The sequence below is a fragment of the Polyodon spathula genome, chromosome 5 (genome assembly GCF_017654505.1).
Source record: "Polyodon spathula isolate WHYD16114869_AA chromosome 5, ASM1765450v1, whole genome shotgun sequence".
Lineage (NCBI taxonomy): Eukaryota > Metazoa > Chordata > Actinopteri > Acipenseriformes > Polyodontidae > Polyodon > Polyodon spathula.
The window spans coordinates 12,266,922-12,287,813 of record NC_054538.1 but is presented as its reverse complement, the minus strand read 5'-3'; the positions used below and the strand labels follow the sequence as shown (position 1 = coordinate 12,287,813).

Below are 20,892 nucleotides of genomic sequence, written 5' to 3'. Positions count from 1 at the left end.
TGGTGAGATTAGGCTGAAGGCTCTATAATCATGAAAGCAGACAGTCTTTGATATTTTGCAGGGTGGTTAAGATGCTCACTGGTTCACACTCACCCTCAACCCTGCAATCTCTATTGCAAGAGTGATGAGATTTCATTGAATAAGAAGCTAGGCCAGTAGTTCTGCCAGACTCACACACCACTAGAACAAGTGACGTTTTCACTGGCACTTCAGGTTGTCTGGATTCAAGAGAGTTTGGCTACATTGAACAGTACCACAACACCAATAACTGGAAGGGGTCTAATAAAGATCCTGTTCTTCATTTAACAGCTTTCAACAATGTCCCTTACCCTGGATCCCAGCGTGAGGAGGTGCTTCATCCTCTTTGGGGACAGGTGGGGGTCCCAGGTTTAAATAAACAAGTTCAAACTGATTTTTTAAACAAAAATCTTCCACTCATTTCCTAACCTCTAGTGCATATTTTGGAAATGCTTTGAAAGAGACCCGGGCACAGAGCACATACACAGCAGGCCACTACAGAAGGATGTGAGTTAGGTGGATATCTCAGCGGTTGAAAGGCAATGGTATGTCTGGCTGTGTGTTCAGTGAATACCAATACATGAGGCAGTGATGGCAGAGACAGACACACCTTTTGATCCCTTAGTTCCAATGAGACCAGGCAGGCCATCTTGCCCTGGGTCTCCCTTCAGGCCTTGCCCACCTGGTAATCCATTTTCGCCAGGCATTCCTGATCATAACAAATGCAGAAAATGTTATTCTTTAGACCTTTTTCGCAGTGAAGTTATTATTTTCAACAAAAGGTATTTTCAGCAATTCATAAATTGACATGACATTCTTTTGTACCGTTGGCAGAGTAGGTGTAAATTAGATGCTGCATTTTGGCAGATCTAGATTATATTACTTGTCTACTGCTAGCAACTAGTTCTTAACCATAAAATACATTTTAAAAAATATTTGCTATAAAAATTCAGAATAATTGCAAACATCACCAAAAAAGGTGACGGATATTAAAAAAAAAACACAAAAAAACCCCACATGTGAATTTGAAGGTACTTTAATACAGAAAATGTACCTCTCAATCCAGGTAAACCTGGCAGACCAGCACTTCCTGGGGGTCCGCCATTCCCTCTGTCCCCTTTTGGCCCTGGGGGCCCTGGAAGAGAAAATACAAACATTTTTGCTCCCACAGAAAGTGACATTGTGTGCAGGCCTCAGGTGTGCAGTCTGTTGGAGTAAGCTTTACAGCAAAGCAAAACAAACAAAGAGCTCTGGTTGTGATCCACAGACTAACAGCCTCATTGGTAATTAACCAGAATTACCATGTGGCAGGGGGAAGCCACACCAGGGCAGAAAATTAAGCAGCGGTTGCTCTATTTACTAAGCTAATTATATGCACAAATAAATTATTCATTTGCAAGTTGTCACATCGCACAAAATTATGCACAAGGTTTACACACACTTTATTACAGTATATAAGGACACGCGAAAAAAGGTAAGTACAGTTCTGAATTTCACAATGAGGGCAGTAGGAGGAGAAGGAGGAGGGTCTTGCTTGACAGTCAAAGCGGAGTAAGTAATTGTTAATGAAACATTTACGTTTAACTCTGCAAATCAACACTGCATGCCACATCCCTTTCAAGGACAGCGGTGGCATGAGGAGCGCCCAAGCACCACACACAGAGGGTATGTTTATCCTCCTGTGCGGTGACAGCGTATAGAGATGGGACCCCGACATGGGCCTGACTTTGTGCATAGCACCAACGCAAGGCCGAAGCCGCGGTGGGCAAGTTTAAGCAGACAGCAAAACATGGAAAGATAGCACAGGGAGGGAGAGTTCACCTTTCATACAAGGCCCAAACCACCGTAGCGGCGGGTCTGGGTCAGCAGAACTACTCGACAGAGGGGATGCGGCAAGACCTAGCCCCGTGGAGGAGAATGTGGCTGCGAAGGTCACTCGACAGCACGGATACGGCAAAGCCTAGCCCCGAGGAGGACACGTGTACACACAGAAATAGACAATCATTCGCAGATGACTGCACAGACAGTCACTCACAAACGACAGACAGATAAACAGGAGCAGCCTACCACGCAAGCGGGGAGGCCGCTGAGACAGAAAGGCAATAAAGGACTCTGTCTTTTTGAAGTCGTTGATTCCAGGAAAACGGCAAGCCAGCTTTCAGCACAAATGCAGGGGAAATACAACTGACTCGAGAAGCTCTTTTCTATCAATACGCTCAGCTCAGAGATCTTGCTGTACTGTCTTGAAAGGGAAAAAGAGGAGGATTTTCCTGTGAGTGATGGTTTTATTCCCTCAGTAGGCGGGACTGAGTGTGTCATCACGGGAAGGAGCCTATTGGCAGCTCTGGTATAGAGAGCTCTGTGAATTAGTGGTATAATGCATAATGAGTTGCTGGTCCTTTGAAATTCATATTAATGAGCATTGACTGTCCTCCTGTAAGTATCATAACTTTTCAATGTGACACCATGATCTATTTTGTGTCAATTTTCTAGGTTAATGGTGCATTAATAATAATAATAATAATAATAATAATAATAATAATAATAATAATAATAATAATAATGTAGTTTAAATTACAATGCAGCAGCATGATTTATTTTATATTACCAGTAGCGTACAGAATATGATTAAGCTGCCATTCAATATTTATTTGAAAAAATGTCACACAACTCTTGCAATGCTAGTGCTCTCGCTAAGATGATGCAACACATATTTAAATTGGTATAGTGTGGCTCTCTTTATTAACCTATTTTCTCTTACAAAATGCATACTTTCGGAATTGTCGCAACGATAATGCAAATTGCAGTATGTTTGCGCTGTGACTGGCCCATCTTAGTAGATCTAACCCATAGTGTTTACAAGTAGTAATGCAACCTTTTAAGACCCTGTACTGACCAAGAGCCTAGGGTAATACAAACAAGTGCTTGCATGGATTTTGAAGCTGATGAAAAAAAAAGAGGTTCATTCTAGTGACCAACAAAGCAAATCAGTACTGGTAGTTCATCAGTCCCTTTCTGATTAACAGTAATTACAACCAGGTATTTTTTTCCCCCAAACTATATCTACTAAAATAATAACCATATGTTTTTAAATAAGTAACAGCCAGTTTCCATATAAAATATTGTATTTTATTATTGTTATTGTTATTGTGTGTTTCCAACTTCTATGGGGGCCATGGGGAAAGAAAAATGTGCTCTTGCTTGTGTTTATGTCACTTTTAACCACAGTTTAGGATTTGAAAGCACTTGTGCATTTGTTATTGCTCTGTTAAAGCACAATCTGTATTTGTTCAAAATCCAAAGGATACACATTGCAACTGCACACAATTTTGTTGAGCAATATTTTGAAAAGTTCAAAGCATGTGATGTGACCGATTCAAACACTGTCATACATCAAGTATCTATAGAGTACAATATAATACAAAAAAAACACCCTTCACGCTTTGGCATCCCAAAGCGCATATGTACAATACATTCCAGCTATAACCAATTATATAAAAGCACATAAAAAGTATGTTTTCAATACTCCAATGTTTCAACCTGCCTAATGTCAACCGGAATAGAGTTCCACAAACAAGGAGCATAACAGTAAAAAGTTCTGGTTCTAGTTGATTTAAGACGATTTTTTGGAACTAAAAGTTCTGCATTTTCTGATCTCAAGGAACGATGTGAAAGGAGTGAAAGGAGTCACTCTTGTAATTTGCCCCCCTGACTGCTGGCAGCGCTGTGCAGGAAGGACCGAGACGCAGGAGAATGGCTGAGTCATGGTTGGGGCAGAAGCCACAGTGGTGGCGGCCATCTTAACTTGGAGCAGAACCTCATGGTTGAGCCCCATTATTGCAAACAGCTTTGCTGCACTCGACGATTGGCTGAGGTGGGGCAGTGCACCGATTGTAGGGGTATGGCTCGGCACTATTTAGGCTGTGAGGTTCTGGACTGAGACAGTTGTGCTGTGTGAGCTCTGTGAGTTTTGTGTAGACTAGTGCCGTGCTGATCACAGGAGTTTAGCAGTACAAAGTGGACACAGCTACGTTGCACACAGTGCCCCTTGCACTGAAACATTTTTGTTTGTTTGAATTGCAGTGGAGGACTAGGAGAGTGGAGCTGCCTCCAGTGAGTCAGCACAAACCTCACTGCACAGCACAATCACGCACCACCAACTCCCAGTCTGTAGAGACTGAAACTTGCCGTGTGCCCCCTGATACCATAGTTGGTAGAGGGTATTGTTTTGTTTAAATAAACAGACATTTTTGAGAAGTACTGTCTGGACATTGGATTGCTTTCAGTCACATCTTCTCAAGGGTCAAAGCATGTTATTGGCTGCAGATCATCTCAGTGAATAGAGGGAAGCAGTTGGTTGATTAATGACATGACAGGAGGCATTGAGTGATGGGAAAATGTAAATCTCCAAGGAAATTGAAGTCTGCTACCATGTTTTATAATGCTAGTACATGCATGCTACAACATTTCTTTAAAAACTGCAAATTGGAGAACTATATGAAAGTACGTCACAAAAATGATTTTGTTGCCACGTTAAAGCCTCAAGCACTGGTTATCACTTACCCTCCATTAACGTCAGATTCTTCAGTGCCACAGACTGCTCCCAATCCTTAAGCCTCAGGTCTTCCATGACGGAATTCAGGATGGTTACCTCGTTTCTCAGCTGCTCCTCCATGCTAATCTGTGTCACCCTTATAGTTTTGGCATCCTCTGTGATATTGGTGATCTGTATCTGAAGGTCCTGGATTTTCAAGTGATGGGCACCAACGTCCTGAGTTAACGTAGTATTCACAGCATTCATGGTTCCGCACACCTCGTCCAACTTATCCTTCAGTCCACCCACCAGACCAGCAGTCTCCTTCAGCAATGTGTCTTGCTTATGCAAAGATATCTTGGTTCTGCCCAACTCAGCACTGAGCTGGCTGGTGTCTCTGTTGCTGCTGTCAGTCAGCCCCTTAAAGACGTCTCCCAACTCTGTCACGGATGTAGTTATCTCGTCAGACTGCGTCTGCAGGCTCTGAACGCTGTTCTCCAGCCTTTGGATAGCCAGTCTTAGCAGCAGCAATGTGTCTGAATGGTTCTGGTAGAGATTTTCCAGCTTCCAAATGTTCTCCATAACGTCCCTCTTGAAAGAGAGCTGAGACAAGGAGAGTTGTAAGTCTCTGAAGCCGCCGTTTAACTGTGTCACATTTTCTGCCAATGTTTCCAAGCCCTCTGTTGACATCTGTGATCTTGACACTATAAGAAAAAGAGGATATTTGATTCCATTATTATTATTATTATTATTATTTATTATTATTATTATTATTATTATTATTATTGACTTAAGTTCATAAAATCAATTATTACTTGCAGGGGGTCACTCAGAGTGGCTAAGGATTGGGTGGGCTTGGAGATATATTGGATGTTTGCTTCTCTATAGATACATGACTTTAGTCCCAGTGGCACCAATCCAGCACCTTCCACAAGCACTAAAAAAGCAGAGCATCATCTACTTTACTAGGTCTATAATAAATGCTTTTACCAACTTGCATGTGTGTGCAATATACTGAGTGATTTGACACACTTGGTTTTCGTAGATTAGAAACAGAAGTGAACCCAATATGGAATCTTGGAAAATCCAAAGCATGAATTGTAAGTTTGCACTTAACTTTGTTTATTTTGTGTGTATGATTAGTATTTTTTTAAAACCAGTGTATTGTAATCATGGAAAGTGGGTCATTTCCTAAAATTTGTCCATAAGGATTTGGAGGTTGACCATGGCTTGTTTAATGAAAAGCATGGCGCCCCACCACATTCCTGTAATCTTCTGCTTTTCTAACATGAACAGCTTGCTCTGTTCAGTGGAATTCTCTGAAGCCAACATTATTCCTGTGTAGGGTCCCGCAATCTCCATGTTGTCAAGGATCAGAACCAAGACTTTTCACAAATTGCTTTACATCTGAGAATCTGTAAAAGTCTATACAAATTATTATAACAGTAATTCATCAGGTATTCGCCCGTTTATCCACCATGATCAAGCTCTTCAGCAACGTCTCACATGTGTTTTTTTTTTTGTGTTTTTTTTTTTGTTTGTTTTTTTAAATTTATTTATTTTTTGTAAACCTATGCATTTTGCTACTGTGTAAATTACCTGACACTAATGTAAGTGTATACAGCCCTGTGGCAGGGCAGGAGCCCTGTGCATGAAGAGGGCTTTTTGTGTACATTTATATTTTAAATAGTGTGCATTTATTGTAATTAAGGAAATACCTGATGCTCCAGGGAGATCCTGCCTGCTGTGTGCGAGTACGATGTGTGGAATCTAATCAACAGACAGGGGTGTTCCAGCGGGGCGTCAGGTATAAAAATGTTCTATTTATTCCTCAGGGCTGATACAAAACCAAAGCCTAACTGGGCTAAAGAAGCTGAAATTCGCCGAAGTGTGTGTATGTGTGTGTGCAAGTGTGTGTGTGTGTGTGTGTGTGTGTGTGTGTGGGCAGGAATTACTATTAATGTGGAGACAAAATTTGAGAAAAAGTCCGCACAAAGATAGTAACTCCTGAAAAAACAACGTTGTGGGGATGTCCTCACTTTGTAAAACACCTTTTTGGAAGAACTAAATATGCCTTTAAAAATAAACTAAAAGTGCCAAAATATTTAGTTTGTTGTTGGCTTTCACCCTTGTGGAGTTTTGTCTGATTGGAGTTAGAAATAGTAAATAAAATAGTGAGAGTCAATGAGAAGTCCCCACAAGTATAAGAATACAAACATGTGTGTGTGTGTGTGAGAGAGAGAGAACCAGAACCAGGGTTGGATACCAAAGAGTGAGTAAGCAAATTGAAACTGCTGACAGCTGGGCGAGTAGCTGGAGTTCATTTATTATTGAACAGAGAAGATTAGCTCAGAGATTGTAGTTCCCACCAAAGTTTTCATACACTGCATTGTAAATACTATGTGTTATACCATTGGTAGTTGTGCCACATAAGCCGTTCAATGTGTTGATATGTAAACCACTGTCTTGATCTCCTGCCTGTCACTCGGCAGCGAACGCATGCACCGACACGGCAGACAGCTACCCTGTCACAATAATAATAATTAATACCCTGTATCTTTCTAAACAAGGGATTTAGGTGATCACCCTAATAAAAACTGAAACGCAAAACAATATTTGTGTGAATATAGTAATTGTTACAGCTGTGTATTTGACATGCAGCCCAACTACATAGAAATGCTTGTGGAAACACACTTTTAGTGCATTGAGGTTTTACTAGTCTAGTTATGATGGAGCTGTACGGGAACAGTGAAAAAAAAAAAAAAAACTATAGTCTTCTGTCAATCAATCAAGTCGGTCTCCATGTTTGCTCAGTTAGCTGTTATGGCTGGCTGAAACGTCCCAAAGGTGATGTCTAGCTCCGTCGCTGTAATGTCACAACTGTAGTGACTGACAGTTGAGGCGTGCCATTACGTCAATATGAGGGCACTACCAGACATCGCGACAACTAACCTGTACACACAGACGCAGTATCAGACAATACCGACTTGGTTATGGGCAGTCGCTGTAATGTCCGTCAGGGTGATGTCGTAGCGCTGTTATGGGCAGTCGCTGTAATGTCTGTCTCTGTGATGTCGTAGCGCTGTTATGGGCAGTCGCTGTAATGTCCGTCATGGTGATGTCGTAGCGCTGTTATGGGCAGTCGCTGTAATGTCTGTCTCTAATGTCCGTGATGTCGTAGTGCTGTTATGGGCAGTCGCTGTAATGTCCGTCATGGTGATGTCGTAGTGCTGTTATGGGCAGTCGCTGTAATGTCCGTCGCGGTGATGTCGTAGCGCTGTTATGGGCAGTCGCTGTAATGTCCGTCATGGTGATGTCGTAGTGCTGTTATGGGCAGTCGCTGTAATGTCCGTCACGGTGATGTCGTAGCGCTGTTATGGGCAGTCGCTGTAATGTCCGTCACGGTGATGTCGTAGAGCTGTTATGGGCAGTCGCTGTAATGTCCGTCACGGTGATGGTGATGTCGTGGCAGCTGTTATGGTGATGTCGCTGTTATGGGCAGTCGCTGTAATGTCCGTCACGGTGATGTCGTAGCGCTGTTATGGGCAGTCGCTGTAATGTCCGTCACGGTGATGTCGTAGCGCTGTTATGGGCAGTCGCTGTAATGTCCGTCATGGTGATGTCGTAGAGCTGTTATGGGCAGTCGCTGTAATGTCCGTCACGGTGATGTCATAGCGCTGTTATGGGCAGTCGCTGTAATGTCCATCGCGGTGATGTCGTAGTGCTGTTATGGGCAGTCGCTGTAATGTCCGTCACGGTGATGTCATAGCGCTGTTATGGGCAGTCGCTGTAATGTCCGTCGTGGTGATGTCGTAGTGCTGTTATGGGCAGTCGCTGTAATGTCCGTCGTGGTGATGTCGTAGAGCTGTTATGGGCAGTCGCTGTAATGTCCGTCATGGTGATGTCGTAGAGCTGTTATGGGCAGTCGCTGTAATGTCCGTCATGGTGATGTCGTAGAGCTGTTATGGGCAGTCGCTGTAATGTCCGTCATGGTGATGTCGTAGAGCTGTTATGGGCAGTCGCTGTAATGTCCGTCAGGTGATGTCGTGAGCTGTTATGGGCAGTCGCTGTAATGTCCGTCATGGTGATGTCGTAGATGTTATGGGCAGTCGCTGTAATGTCCGTCACGGTGATGTCGTAGAGCTGTTATGGGCAGTCGCTGTAATGTCCGTCATGGTGATGTCGTAGAGCTGTTATGGGCAGTCGCTGTAATGTCCGTCATGGTGATGTCGTAGAGCTGTTATGGGCAGTCGCTGTAATGTCCGTCACGGTGATGTCGTAGTGCTGTTATGGGCAGTCGCTGTAATGTCCGTCACGGTGATGTCGTAGAGCTGTTATGGGCAGTCGCTGTAATGTCCGTCACGGTGATGTCGTAGTGCTGTTATGGGCAGTCGCTGTAATGTCCGTCACGGTGATGTCGTAGAGCTGTTATGGGCAGTCGCTGTAATGTCCGTCACGGTGATGTCGTAGAGCTGTTATGGGCAGTCGCTGTAATGTCCGTCACGGTGATGTCGTAGAGCTGTTATGGGCAGTCGCTGTAATGTCCGTCACGGTGATGTCGTAGCGCTGTTATGGGCAGTCGCTGTAATGGCCGTCACGGTGATGTCGTAGAGCTGTTATGGGCAGTCGCTGTAATGTCCGTCACGGTGATGTCGTAGCGCTGTTATGGGCAGTCGCTGTAATGGCTGGCATGTTAATGGCCCCTACGGTGATGTCGGCGCGGTCATGGACTCGCTGTTATGTCACGGTAAGAGTGCGCTCTGTCAGTTTACAAATGCACCTTTGTGTCAAGGCTGTGATCAGTGAAAAAAAAGTTTATATACCCTAATGGAATTTATAATTTCTACACATTTCTCAAAAACAAAGAATTTTAGGAAAGACTTTTGACTACAACTATATATGCAGGGTCGAAATAAAAATTTTAATAACTTATTTCAGGCTTTGCCTGGACAAACCACGGTCTGCCCACTGCGTCTCAGTCAGAATAACTTCCTCTGTTCTTTTCATTCCAAGCAGACCTTCAGAACAGGGAACATTAGTACAAAAATTAACATGAGAAACCCCATTGACACTTGCATATAAAAAGATCAGTATTATTAATAATGCAATAACAACAAATAATAATGAGTTGTATTGAACTGTCCAATCAGAGAGGTGGATGCAGTTACTGCGTAGAACATGAATGATTAGTTGATTCACTTCTGACAGTGTTTATGACAAGTGATCTCAAAGTTGGAGAGCGTATTCAGCAGTGACTGAGTGTATGTACGTATCTAGATTTTAACAATTTGTTTAAAATAAAATCTTTTCATTAAATATTTTATATAGTCATGTCATCAATAAAAATACATTTGTACATACACTTTTAAACATATGCCTATTTTCTGAAACTGGACTTTCTGTATACTTTTTATGAATGAGATGAGTGAATTACGCTACCCAGGTAAGCTGGCCAAACAAGCTCTTAAATCATAGCTGTCTCTGACTACTAAACATAAAATCTGCAAATTTCAGGGTTTGCCCATAACATACTGTGTGTGTGTATGTGGCAAAGTGGTTTGTAGTGCTCCGGTGTACAGGTGATTCGAGGTGCTCCAACAAACACAAAGTTCACCGGTCAGGTTTCTTTTAATTCCCTTAACCGGGTTTCAAATAATAAAGCTGGCTCTACCCAGCAATGGGTATCACCAGCTACAAAACAAAGGGGTTGCAGTCCCGAAATAATAAACACAAAACCCGTCTCCAGACGGGGTGCTCTGGTGCAGGTGCGGTGCTCTGAGTGCTGGTGCTCGTGCGCGTTCAGGTCCGGGCTTCTCGCGGCAGCTCCGGCTTCGTATCAGCCGTCTGGCAAAACAAACACAACACTTTTTCCAATGAACCCACACTTGATTCAAGGTTCCGTCCTTGTCTCCTCCCATTAACCACAACAAAGGAGCTGATTACGGCGTCATGTCCCCCTAAAGTACCCTAAGCCCCGCCCCCTTCGATAGCTAGTTCAATCACGTCTCCTCCAATTCATGACTGAAACTTCGCTCACCGTACTAGGGCGATGACTCCAGGTACTGTAACGCCGCCCTCTTCCTGAATGGTCGGCTCCCGACTGTCCCCGGAATGAACTGCCCAACCATTCAGTAGGAAGCCTGCAGCTCCTGTTGTACAGTGCCCTCACCAGTCGAGAGGGAGATTGTTGATTCGGATTCATTCGCTCTCTGTCACATATCCCACTGCTCAGAGTGGAGCCGAAGGAACGCTCGGCTGAATCTACCTTAACCATTACACCCCCCACCCGGGAAAAGTAATCCGCATTTTGATGATCTTTCCCTGCACGGTGTGTCATGAAATACATGAAGGGTTGCAGCGCCAAATACCACCGAGTTATCCGAGCGTTGCTATCCTTCATCGTGCTTAACCATCTGAGAGCCCCAGCGCCTTCAACATCCTTACCTTCAATAGACCGGACCTGTTCCCAAGCGTGCACCAGTGTGGGGTCGTTTTTCTGGTCCCACACTAGGTCCACGCTCGAGCCCCACATGTCCGGTACATTGAGAGGGGCTGGAGTAGCATCTGCCCTGGATGGCCCAGTAACCTCGCCCTCTCGGTCACACTGTGTACCGACTCCCTTTGAGTAGCGTTTGATACCATCCGCGCTCTCTCCCACCAGTCCCCAGCCTCGTTTCAGAGATGCACCTTCCCATTTTTCGATCCATCTCTCTTTCTTTGTTTTCCTAGGACGAAAAAGAGAATTAAACAGGTCGGCTTGCAGGGGAAAAATATCACCAATCGTTTCCCTTGCTCTGTCTGCCACGTTTACGTGTGTGGTCGTGACTGTCTTTTGGAGCAATTGCCGATACTGGCCACAGGATTACGGGGTGCGGGAGCCTTTCCACCACCCCCACTATGAGGTGGTTTTGTGTCGGACCTATCATAAGAACATAAGAACATAAGAAAGTTTACAAATGAGAGGAGGCCATTCGGCCCATCTTGCTCGTTTGGTTGTTAGTAGCTTATTGATCCCAGAATCTCATCAAGCAGCTTCTTGAAGGATCCCAGGGTGTCAGCTTCAACAACATTACTGGGGAGTTGATTCCAGACCCTCACAATTCTCTGTGTAAAAGAGTGCCTCCTATTTTCTGTTCTGAATGCCCCTTTGTCTAATCTCCATTTGTGACCCCTGATCCTTGTTTCTTTTTTCAGGCTGAAAAAGTCCCTTGGGTCGACACTGTCAATACCTTTTAGAATTTTGAATGCTTGAATTAGGTCGCCACGTAGTCTTCTTTGTTCAAGACTGAACAGATTCAATTCTTTTAGCCTGTCTGCATATGACATGCCTTTTAAGCCCAGAATAATTCTGGTCGCTCTTCTTTGCACTCTTTCTAGAGCAGCAATATCTTTTTTATAGCGAGGTGACCAGAACTGCACACAATATTCAAGATGAGGTCTTACTAATACATTGTACAGTTTTAACATTACTTCCCTTGATTTAAATTCAACACTTTTCACAATGTATCTGAGCATCTATCGACATTAATGCTTTTAGGGTGGGGTATGTCGCCGTGTCTCCATGGATACAGGAGATCGCCACCTTGCCTTGTGGCTGCCACGACATACCGCCTAAGAGAGATGTTTGAATTAAGGTCTGTGCACACCCTGAGTCCACTAAAGCATGGGTACTCACATTACCAACCACTACATCAATAATAGAAGGCCCCTCCCGACCATTTCCCCGTACCTTACCTGCTTCAGATGCCAGATAACATGTCGCCACGTTGCACTCCATTGCCGCGGGGCACAAGTGGGCGATGAGTCCAGGCTCATGGCACCTAAAACAGACAATCGGGGCAGAAGGCACTGGGGTTAGCTGTCTGTCCTGCTGCTGATACTGCAGCGGGTCGGGGGCAGTAAATCTACCCCAGCTGGGGGCCAACCGCTGTCTCCATGGTAAGGAGGTGGGCCGGCCCATTGAGGTTGGTGATCTGGGAGGTCTGGTTCCCAACTGGAGAGACGAGGGCACTGATCCGCGGGTGATTGGCACGATGAGAGGGGTCAGTAGTCCTGTCTTTACGGAGACCAGGGAGTCCTCATAATCCTCTGCAAGTCTGACAGCGGCCTCCAAGGTGGTTGGATTGTGACGCCGTATCCATCCCTGGGTCTCGGCGCCGACCATGTGGCAGAACTGCTCCAGGACGATGGCTGCTTCTCCCATTTACTGACTCGTTTTTTCTGCAGGGTTGAGCCAGTGCACCACGTGGTCACAAAGTTTTTGCGCGACCACCCTGGGGCGGGTCTCCTGTGGCCTCCGATAATCCTGGAACAGCATCCGGTGTGTCTCCCCCGTGATATTGAGGCGTTGGAGAACGGCCTGTTTGACTAGGTCATACTGGCTAGCCTCCTCGTTGGTCATAGCCTGATACGCTGCCTGGGCTTCCCCGATCAGACAGGGACCCAGCTGGCTGGCCCAGTACTCCTTCGGCCATGACGCAGTGGTGGCCAACCGCTCAAAGGCAACCAAGTACGCCTCCGGGTCATCCTCCGCAGTCATCTTTTGCGCCCGCGCTTTAAGAGGCACCATCACGGGTGGTGTTTGGGGTGCGTTTCCAAGACCAACCCTCTCGATCAGCGCCGTGTATCTCTCCTCCCTCCTGTCTGTGCTCCAGTGCCTGTAGCAGCGTGGTTAGCACAGCTATGTCCATGGCTCCCGCTTCTGACACCACTTGTGGCAAAGTGGTTTTTAGTGCTCCGGTGTACAGGTGATTCGAGGTGCTCCAACAAAGGACAAACACAAAGTTCACCTGTCAGGTTTCTTTTAATTCCCTTAACCGGGTTTCAAATAATAAAGCTGGCTCTACCCAGCAATGGGTATCACCAGCTACAAAACAAAGGGGTTGCAGTCCCGAAATAATAAACACAAAACCCGTCTCCAGACGGGGTGCTCTGGTGCAGGTGCGGTGCTCTGACTGTCCCTGGAATGAACTGCCCAACCATTCAGTAGGAAGCCCGCAGCTCCTGATGTACAGTGCCCTCACTGGTCGAGAGGGAGATTGTTGATTCGGATTCATTCGCTCTCCGTCACAGTGTATAACAGAAATTGTGTGTCTTCTTACCTTCTCATCTTCCCTATGTTAAGACTTCACATTTGTTATAGCAGTTAACCTAAAATACTGCATTTCGAAGGTCTGTACATTGTTTCAGTCTTCAAACCTGAAAATTCTGTTCCTCTAGCTGAGCACATCTAGATCTTAACTGGAATTTTGATTTCCAGTGTGCCTGATCAAATAATAACAAGTGCTTGGTCTGTTTCTCAAGTTAGCTGTGTCAGACCAAAACCACATCTGGGAGTATCCCAAACTAAACCCACAAAACATACATTATTAAATGGCGAAATAATGTACTTATGGTTGCCTCACGCCACTGCAACCAACTTCTAAGTAACTTCTAGCTGCACAGCAAGGGTGAACATCTTGAATTCTTAAAGCAAAATGCAAAACCATGTTTAATGTTTGACAGTGTACTCTATCATCCATTTAAAAAGGATACCCCTGTGGCCAAAGCTTTGCAAATCATGCCAGATTCTTTAAAACCTGATATAATATTTCCATTGCATGGCACTGTAAAGCATTGCGCCAGTTTGTTTTTCATTCCTTGTGTGCACTTTAATTTATACATGCTTACTGGGTTTCACAGAACAAAATACTGGGTTCATTTCCCAGTATTAAATTAAACACCAAACCCGTCTTCGAACGATTAATAAAACTACCCAATTTTGATTGATTATTATACTATAAAACTTCACATCTTATTTATGGTCACTCATCATAAAAGTTACAAGTATTTATACATTTAGCAATAACCTTATTAATGATGTTAATTTTGCAGAAGAAAAGCGTTGGATGTTAAATTATATAAATATAGGGTCAGTCTCTGTCGGATCAATCACCTTGAAATCGAAGGTTCATGGATTTTGATATACATATGTATTTATAAGTATGCTACCCAAAGTTATTGCATTGTTATACTGGGACTTTCACTTGTATGTATCTGTTATTGTTGACTCGGCTTCTCATTTTAGATTGGTCAGTGAGGCAGGGTAAGAAATAACTTTTTTTTTTTTTTTTTTTTAATAATAATATGTAAACAAATGTTTCAAATTGCTATTTGTTGTATTGCATTTCATTTAATGATTAGTAATTATTAATTATCATTATTTTGTATAATATTTTGTTTCCGGTTGCCATTCTTTCTTGTGTTATGCTATGTATTATTATTATTATTATTATTATTATTATTATTATTATTATTATTATTATTATTATTATTGTTGTTGACATACTATAAGTTTTGTAGGTTTGAAAGTGCTGTTGAAAAAAGTTATTGAAGTTTTATTGTAGTTTTTAATTAGAAATAATAAAAAAAAAACATTTAATAAGAACCTAGTTGTGACTTTTTTTATAAGAATGATGTTAGTAGAATAGTTGATAATCATAATTATTTTCAAATATCGAATCAATAATGGAATCAACCTGTAAAAGTGATAATCTCTCATCACTAGTAGTGATGTAGTCTTTAATGCTAAAAAAAGATTATGCATGACTGAAAAAAAGTACAATCTGCCAAAAGCGATATACTCTGATTTATAGTGCACCTATTTTACCCAAGCAACACAGAAAACAGGAAATACTACATATGCTTGTAAGAGGGTGAGGTTATATATAGTGCCTATAGAAAGTCTACACCCCTTTCAAATTTGTCACCTTTTGTTGCCTTATAGCCTGGAATTAAAATACTTTAAAATAGTTTTTTTTTCATTTATCTACACATCCTACCCCACAATTTCCAAGTCAAAAAAATATTCTAGAAATCTGTAGAAAATTAATTAAAAATAAAAACTGAAATAGCTTGGTTGGAGAAGTGTTCACCCCCCTTGTATAGCAATCCTAAATTAGCTCAGGTGTAACCAATCTCCTGCAAAATCACACACCAAGTTAAGTGGCCTCCATCTGTGTTAAATTGATTCACATGATTTCAGGATAAATTCAGCAGTTTCTGTAGGTTCCCTCTGCAGGGTAGTGCATTTCAAAGCAAAGACTCAACCATGAGCACCAAGGCGCTTTCAAAAGAACTCTGGGACAAAGTTGTTGAGGATGGGTTTAAAAAAATATCAAAAGGCCTTGAAAATCCCTTGGACATGGTCAAGACGATTATTAAGAAGTGGAAGGTGTATGGCACCACCAAGACCTTGCCTAGATCAGGCTGTCCCTCCAAACTGGTTGACGGAGCAAGAAGGAGACTGATCAGAGAGGCTACCAAGAGGCCAACGGCAACTTTGCAGGCTTTTATGGCCAAGACTGGTCAAAGTGTGTATGTGATAACAATATCCCAAGCACTCCACAAATCTGGCCTGTATGGTAGGGTGGCAAGAAGAAAGCCATTACTCAAGAAAGCCCACCTTGAATCCCGTTTGAAGTATGGACAACAACTCAGGAGAATTGAACTTTTTGGCCTAAATGCAAAGCACTGTTTGGCGCAAACACAGCTTATCACCCAAAGAACACCATCCCTACTGTAAGCATAGTGGTGGCAGCATCATGCTATGGGGATGTTTCTCATCGGCAGGGACTAGAGCATTTTCAGGATAGAAGAGAAAATGAATGGAGCAAGGTACAGAGAAGTCCTTGAGACAAACCTGCTGTTCTCTGCAAGAAAGCTGAAACTGGGATGGAAGTTCACCTTTCAGAATGACAATGACCCAAAGCACACAGCCAAAGCTACACTGGAGTGGCTAAGGAACAAAAAGGTAAATGTCCTTGAGTGGCCCAGTCAGAGCCCACATCTAAATTCAATCAAAAATTTGCTGTCCATCAACACTCCCCAAGGAAATTGACAGAGCTTGAACAGTTTTGTAAGAAGAATGGTCAAATATTGCCAACAGATTCACAGCTGTAATTGCTGCCAAAGGTGCTTCCACCAAGTATTAACTCATGGGGGTGGAGACTTATCCAATTTTTACATATTTTTTTATAAATATTTGCGGAGACTTACAACTAAAACAAAACAGTTTAAAAGGTTCCAAAGTTTGACGAATGGACAATTTAGTAAGATATAACTTCAAACAGGAATAACGACTGTAATTGTAACTTCACATGAAACTTCAAATCTATTTAAGTTGCATACTTTGACAACTTAAGATGATGACCTTGTGTGGTTTAATGAATAAAGAAAACAAAACAAAAAAAAAAAACATTTGTATTGCACACAATACTAGGGAGTAGGAGTTAGGTTAAAATGTCATTATGTTTTTATTTTATTGGGCCTTGTGAAAAGTTCCTGTAATAGCACTTGATACTGCCAGATGGTGTAGCAGGGATGCTAAGTGAGTTTTCCCACATCAGATTTCTTTAATCTCTTTGCTAAGTTTCGTTAGACCTCCAGTTTTTGTGGGTGACTAACTATTTGTAGGCTGGACATTAGCCTTCACTACCACATTGATAAACAAGACAAAAATCATAGCACAAACACTCATCCCCAAACTCTTCCTACAAACAAAGGATTTCTGGCTTCTTTTTTTATATGTGGCCCTCCCCAATTTGCATCTGTGGTTGCTGGCAGGGACAGGTTTAACCCCATCTCTCACAACCTTTCATTCACAAACACACTTTACACTTGATATCAGGATATCGTCAATAAAAAGAATGTATAGTTTTGCTTTTTTCTAAAGAAAACAGGATGTTAAATAGTAGTTTATGAAATGCATTAAAAAATGGTGTTGAAAAGCATGAATAAATGCATGTGTACAGAGGTTTAACACAATGGAAACATTAGCAATATCTAGCACATGCTTCTGTACCCTAGTTGTACTAGTAGTACTGATGTTTCACAAAATGAATATGGACTATTCTAGAGATCACACGTTAATGCAGAGTTCCACTCTCATTTCAATACTGGCAGTGATAGCGCAGACAATCTATTTTGCCCTTTTATGAATTAACTATTGTGCTATAAAAGTGAATTGTCCCAACTGCAGATTCCCAACTCAGATATGGACAGATAATTACCATAAACTGCAGTTTAACAAACTGATAGCATAAAATATTAAAATGCAAACTGCAGGACCCATAGAAACACAAAGCTGAAACCAGAACCAAACTCGTTACTGGAATTCACACAACTCTGCTGTACCGCTGAATCACTGAAGAGTTTAAAAAGAAGGAAATAATAAAAGTGGAAAGCCTTCATCACAGTGTCCAAAATGTAATTATGTTTCTATACATTCCACAAAGTTCTATTTTGGAACACTTGTAATTACCAGATTCAAAGAACAAGTTCATGATTGACCTAGATACGTCTTTCAAAAGCCCTGTACACATTCTTTCACTGGGGTTGTACCAAAATGTAATCATGTCAGCCTATGGGCTATGGAATCACACATATACAGCGTGAATAGTTTACATTGGCCTCTGAGGCAAGGAATGCTGTCAGTAATTAAAATTATTGAGAGCGAAGACTGGAATTGAAGGCTCAATTTGGCATCTGTGCAAAAAACAGTTATGCACAGTGCAAAATTAAATTAGGAAAACAAAGCATTTATTTGGTAACCCTACAACTGTGGGATTTCACTTTGAAAATTGTTATATACCCAAACAATCGTTCCAGCTATTTAGCTATTTTAAATACAGGATTCATTTTTTTTTTTTTTTTTTTTTTTTTTTTTTTAGCAAATAAGGACGATAAATAGGAGATGGTGGATTTTTTATTTCTTTTTTTTCCACTGATCGTCTCTAAGCCCCTTTCGCAATGGTGTTCCTACCAAGGTATGGATTACCCGGGTCTCAATCCTGCACAGTGTGAAACCATGTACCCGGGTCGACCCTAACTCCACAGAATGCCTGATGGAGCTTGTAATCGGAGGAAGTAACAAACAACTACGCCTGCGTGAAGGTTTCACTTCAGCAGGAACCTGAAAGCCATTTCTGTTTATTCATGGTTTGTTGATTGAGACACACCATGAGCCAGATTGCTGCAGGGATGACATGGAGTGATTGAGAAACAATTGCTCTAATCAACACTTGGGCCAAAGATTCAATCTAGCGACGCTTGGATGGATGCATCCGTAATAAGTATGTCTTCCAAACAATTTGCGAGAGGTTGTCTTAAGCTGGATTTCACAGGATGCCAGTCCAGAGCAGAGACAGATTAAAAACAGATGCAATTACTCCAATTATTCTTAAGAAAGTTTGACTTTTTATTACCTGCTTCTGTCATGGTGTTTACCAAAACATATGGGCTGCCATGGGTATATTTAAAGACTTACAACCACAAGATATTAGAACATTCGACAAAACCATGCTACTGCACACAAAAATATGACTGATGTACAGGAAATCAAAAGACATGGCTGGTCACCACGGTATACAAACACATCAGATTATAATAAAAATCTACAGAAGCCACATTGTTCCATATGTTCCACTTCACCTTCCTAGACAGCCACCAGGAGAGCTAGGCATCTGGAGCACAGTTGATTTCATGACAACTGAATTGGATCACTTTTATTATGCTTAAAGGGTACATAAGGACCTTTTTATTTTATTGTGTTAAATGTTCCCATTTGTTGCTACAACTGTTTACGTAAGGTGTGTGTATTGTTTTTCCAATATTACAACAGCAAGAGAACATTCAAAGAGAAGGTTCAATGTCTAAGAGAAACAAATGGCAAAATCATAGATGAAGAAAAAAAATAGCAAATATATTAAATGACTACTTTTCACAAGTTTTTACAAAGGAGGATATGGACAACATGCCCCACATGTCATCCAGTTCCTATCCAGCTTTAAATAACTTTAGCATAACTGAGGCAGAAGTGTTAAAGGGACTAGGAGCTCTTAAAATAAACAAATCCCCTGGGCCGGATGAGATCCTCCGTATAGTAAAAGAAATTAAAGAAGTTATTTACAAACCGCTAATCAAGATTATGCAGTCTCTTGACACAGGGGTGGAAAACCGACAGACTGGAAAATTGTAAACGTAATACCGATCCACAAAAAGTGAAACAAAACTGAACCAGGTAACTACAGACCAGTAAGCCTGACTTCTATTATATGCAAACTTATGGAAACTAGAATAAGATCCAAAATGGAAAATTACCTATATGGTAACAGGGTCCTGGGAGGCAATTAACATGGTTTTAGGAAAGGGAGATCGTGTCTAACTAGCCTGCTTGATTTTTTTGAGGATGCAACATCGATAATGGATAATTGCAAAGGATATGGCATGGCTTATTTAGATTTCCAGAAAGCTTTTGACAAAGTCCTGCATAAAAGATTAATTCTCAAACTAATTGCAGTAGGGATTCAAGGAAACACATGTACATGGATTAGGGAGTGGTTAAAATGTAGAAAACAGAAAGTACTGATTAGAGGAGAAACCTCAGAATGGAGTATGGTAACCAGTGGAGTACCACAGGGATCAGTATAAGGTCCTCTACTATTCCTAATGTACTTTAATGATTTAGATTCTGGTATAGTAAGTAAACTTGTTAAATATGCAGACGACACAAAAATAGGAGGAGTGGCAAACACTGTTGCAGCAGCAAAGGTCATTCAAAATGATCTAGACAAGATTCAGAACTGGGCAGACACATGGCAAATTACATTTAATAGAGAAAAGTGTAAGGTACTGCACGCAGGAAATAAAAATGTGCATTATAAATATCATATGGGAGATACTGAAATTGGAGAAGGAATCTATGAAAAAGACCTAGGAGTTTTTGTTGACTCAGAAATGTCTTCATCTAGACAATGTGAGGAAGCTATAAAAAAAAGGCCAACAAGATGCTCGGATACATTGTGAAAAGTGTTGAATTTAAATCAAGGGATGTAATGTTAAAACTGTACAATGCATTAGTAAGACCTCATCTTGAATATTGTGTACAGTTCTGGTCACCTTGCTATAAAAAAGATATTGCTGCTCTAGAAAGAGTGCAAAGAAGAGCGACCAGAATTATTCCGGGTTTAAAAGGCATGTCATATGCAGACAGGCTAAAAGAATTGAATCTGTTCAGTCTTGAACAAAGAAGACTATGCACTGACCTAATTCAAGCATTCAAAATTCTAAAAGGTATTGACAATGTCAATCCAAGGGACTTTTTCGACCTGGAAAAAGAAACAAGGACCAGGGGTCATAAATGGAGATTAGATAAAGGGGCATGTAGAACAGAAAATAGAAGGCACTTTTTTAGACAGAGAATTGTGGGAGTCTGGAACCAACTCCCTAGTAATTTTGTTAAAGCTAACACCCTGGGATCCTTCAAGAAGCTGCTTGATGAGATTCTGGGATCAATAAGCTAC

General features: G+C 41.9%; 1 protein-coding gene across 2 annotated transcripts in view; it reads right to left on the bottom strand.

Moving 5' to 3' along the window:
* Positions 1–20,892, bottom strand: part of LOC121315562 (scavenger receptor class A member 5-like) — a 79,406-nt gene that overhangs the window by 24,125 nt on the left and 34,389 nt on the right. Inside the window, exons 1-4 of one of the 2 annotated variants that reach the window (XM_041249761.1) lie at positions 9,482–9,606; positions 4,582–5,256; positions 1,073–1,153; positions 629–727 (exon numbers count right to left, since the gene is read on the bottom strand). In XM_041249761.1, coding sequence (XP_041105695.1) covers positions 629–727; positions 1,073–1,153; positions 4,582–5,256; position 9,482 — 856 coding nt within the window. In that variant the 5' untranslated portion in view covers positions 9,483–9,606. Of the gene's footprint in view, positions 1–628; positions 728–1,072; positions 1,154–4,581; positions 5,257–9,481; positions 9,607–20,892 lie in introns of those variants that run through there. The other variant, XM_041249760.1, reaches the window with a different exon arrangement.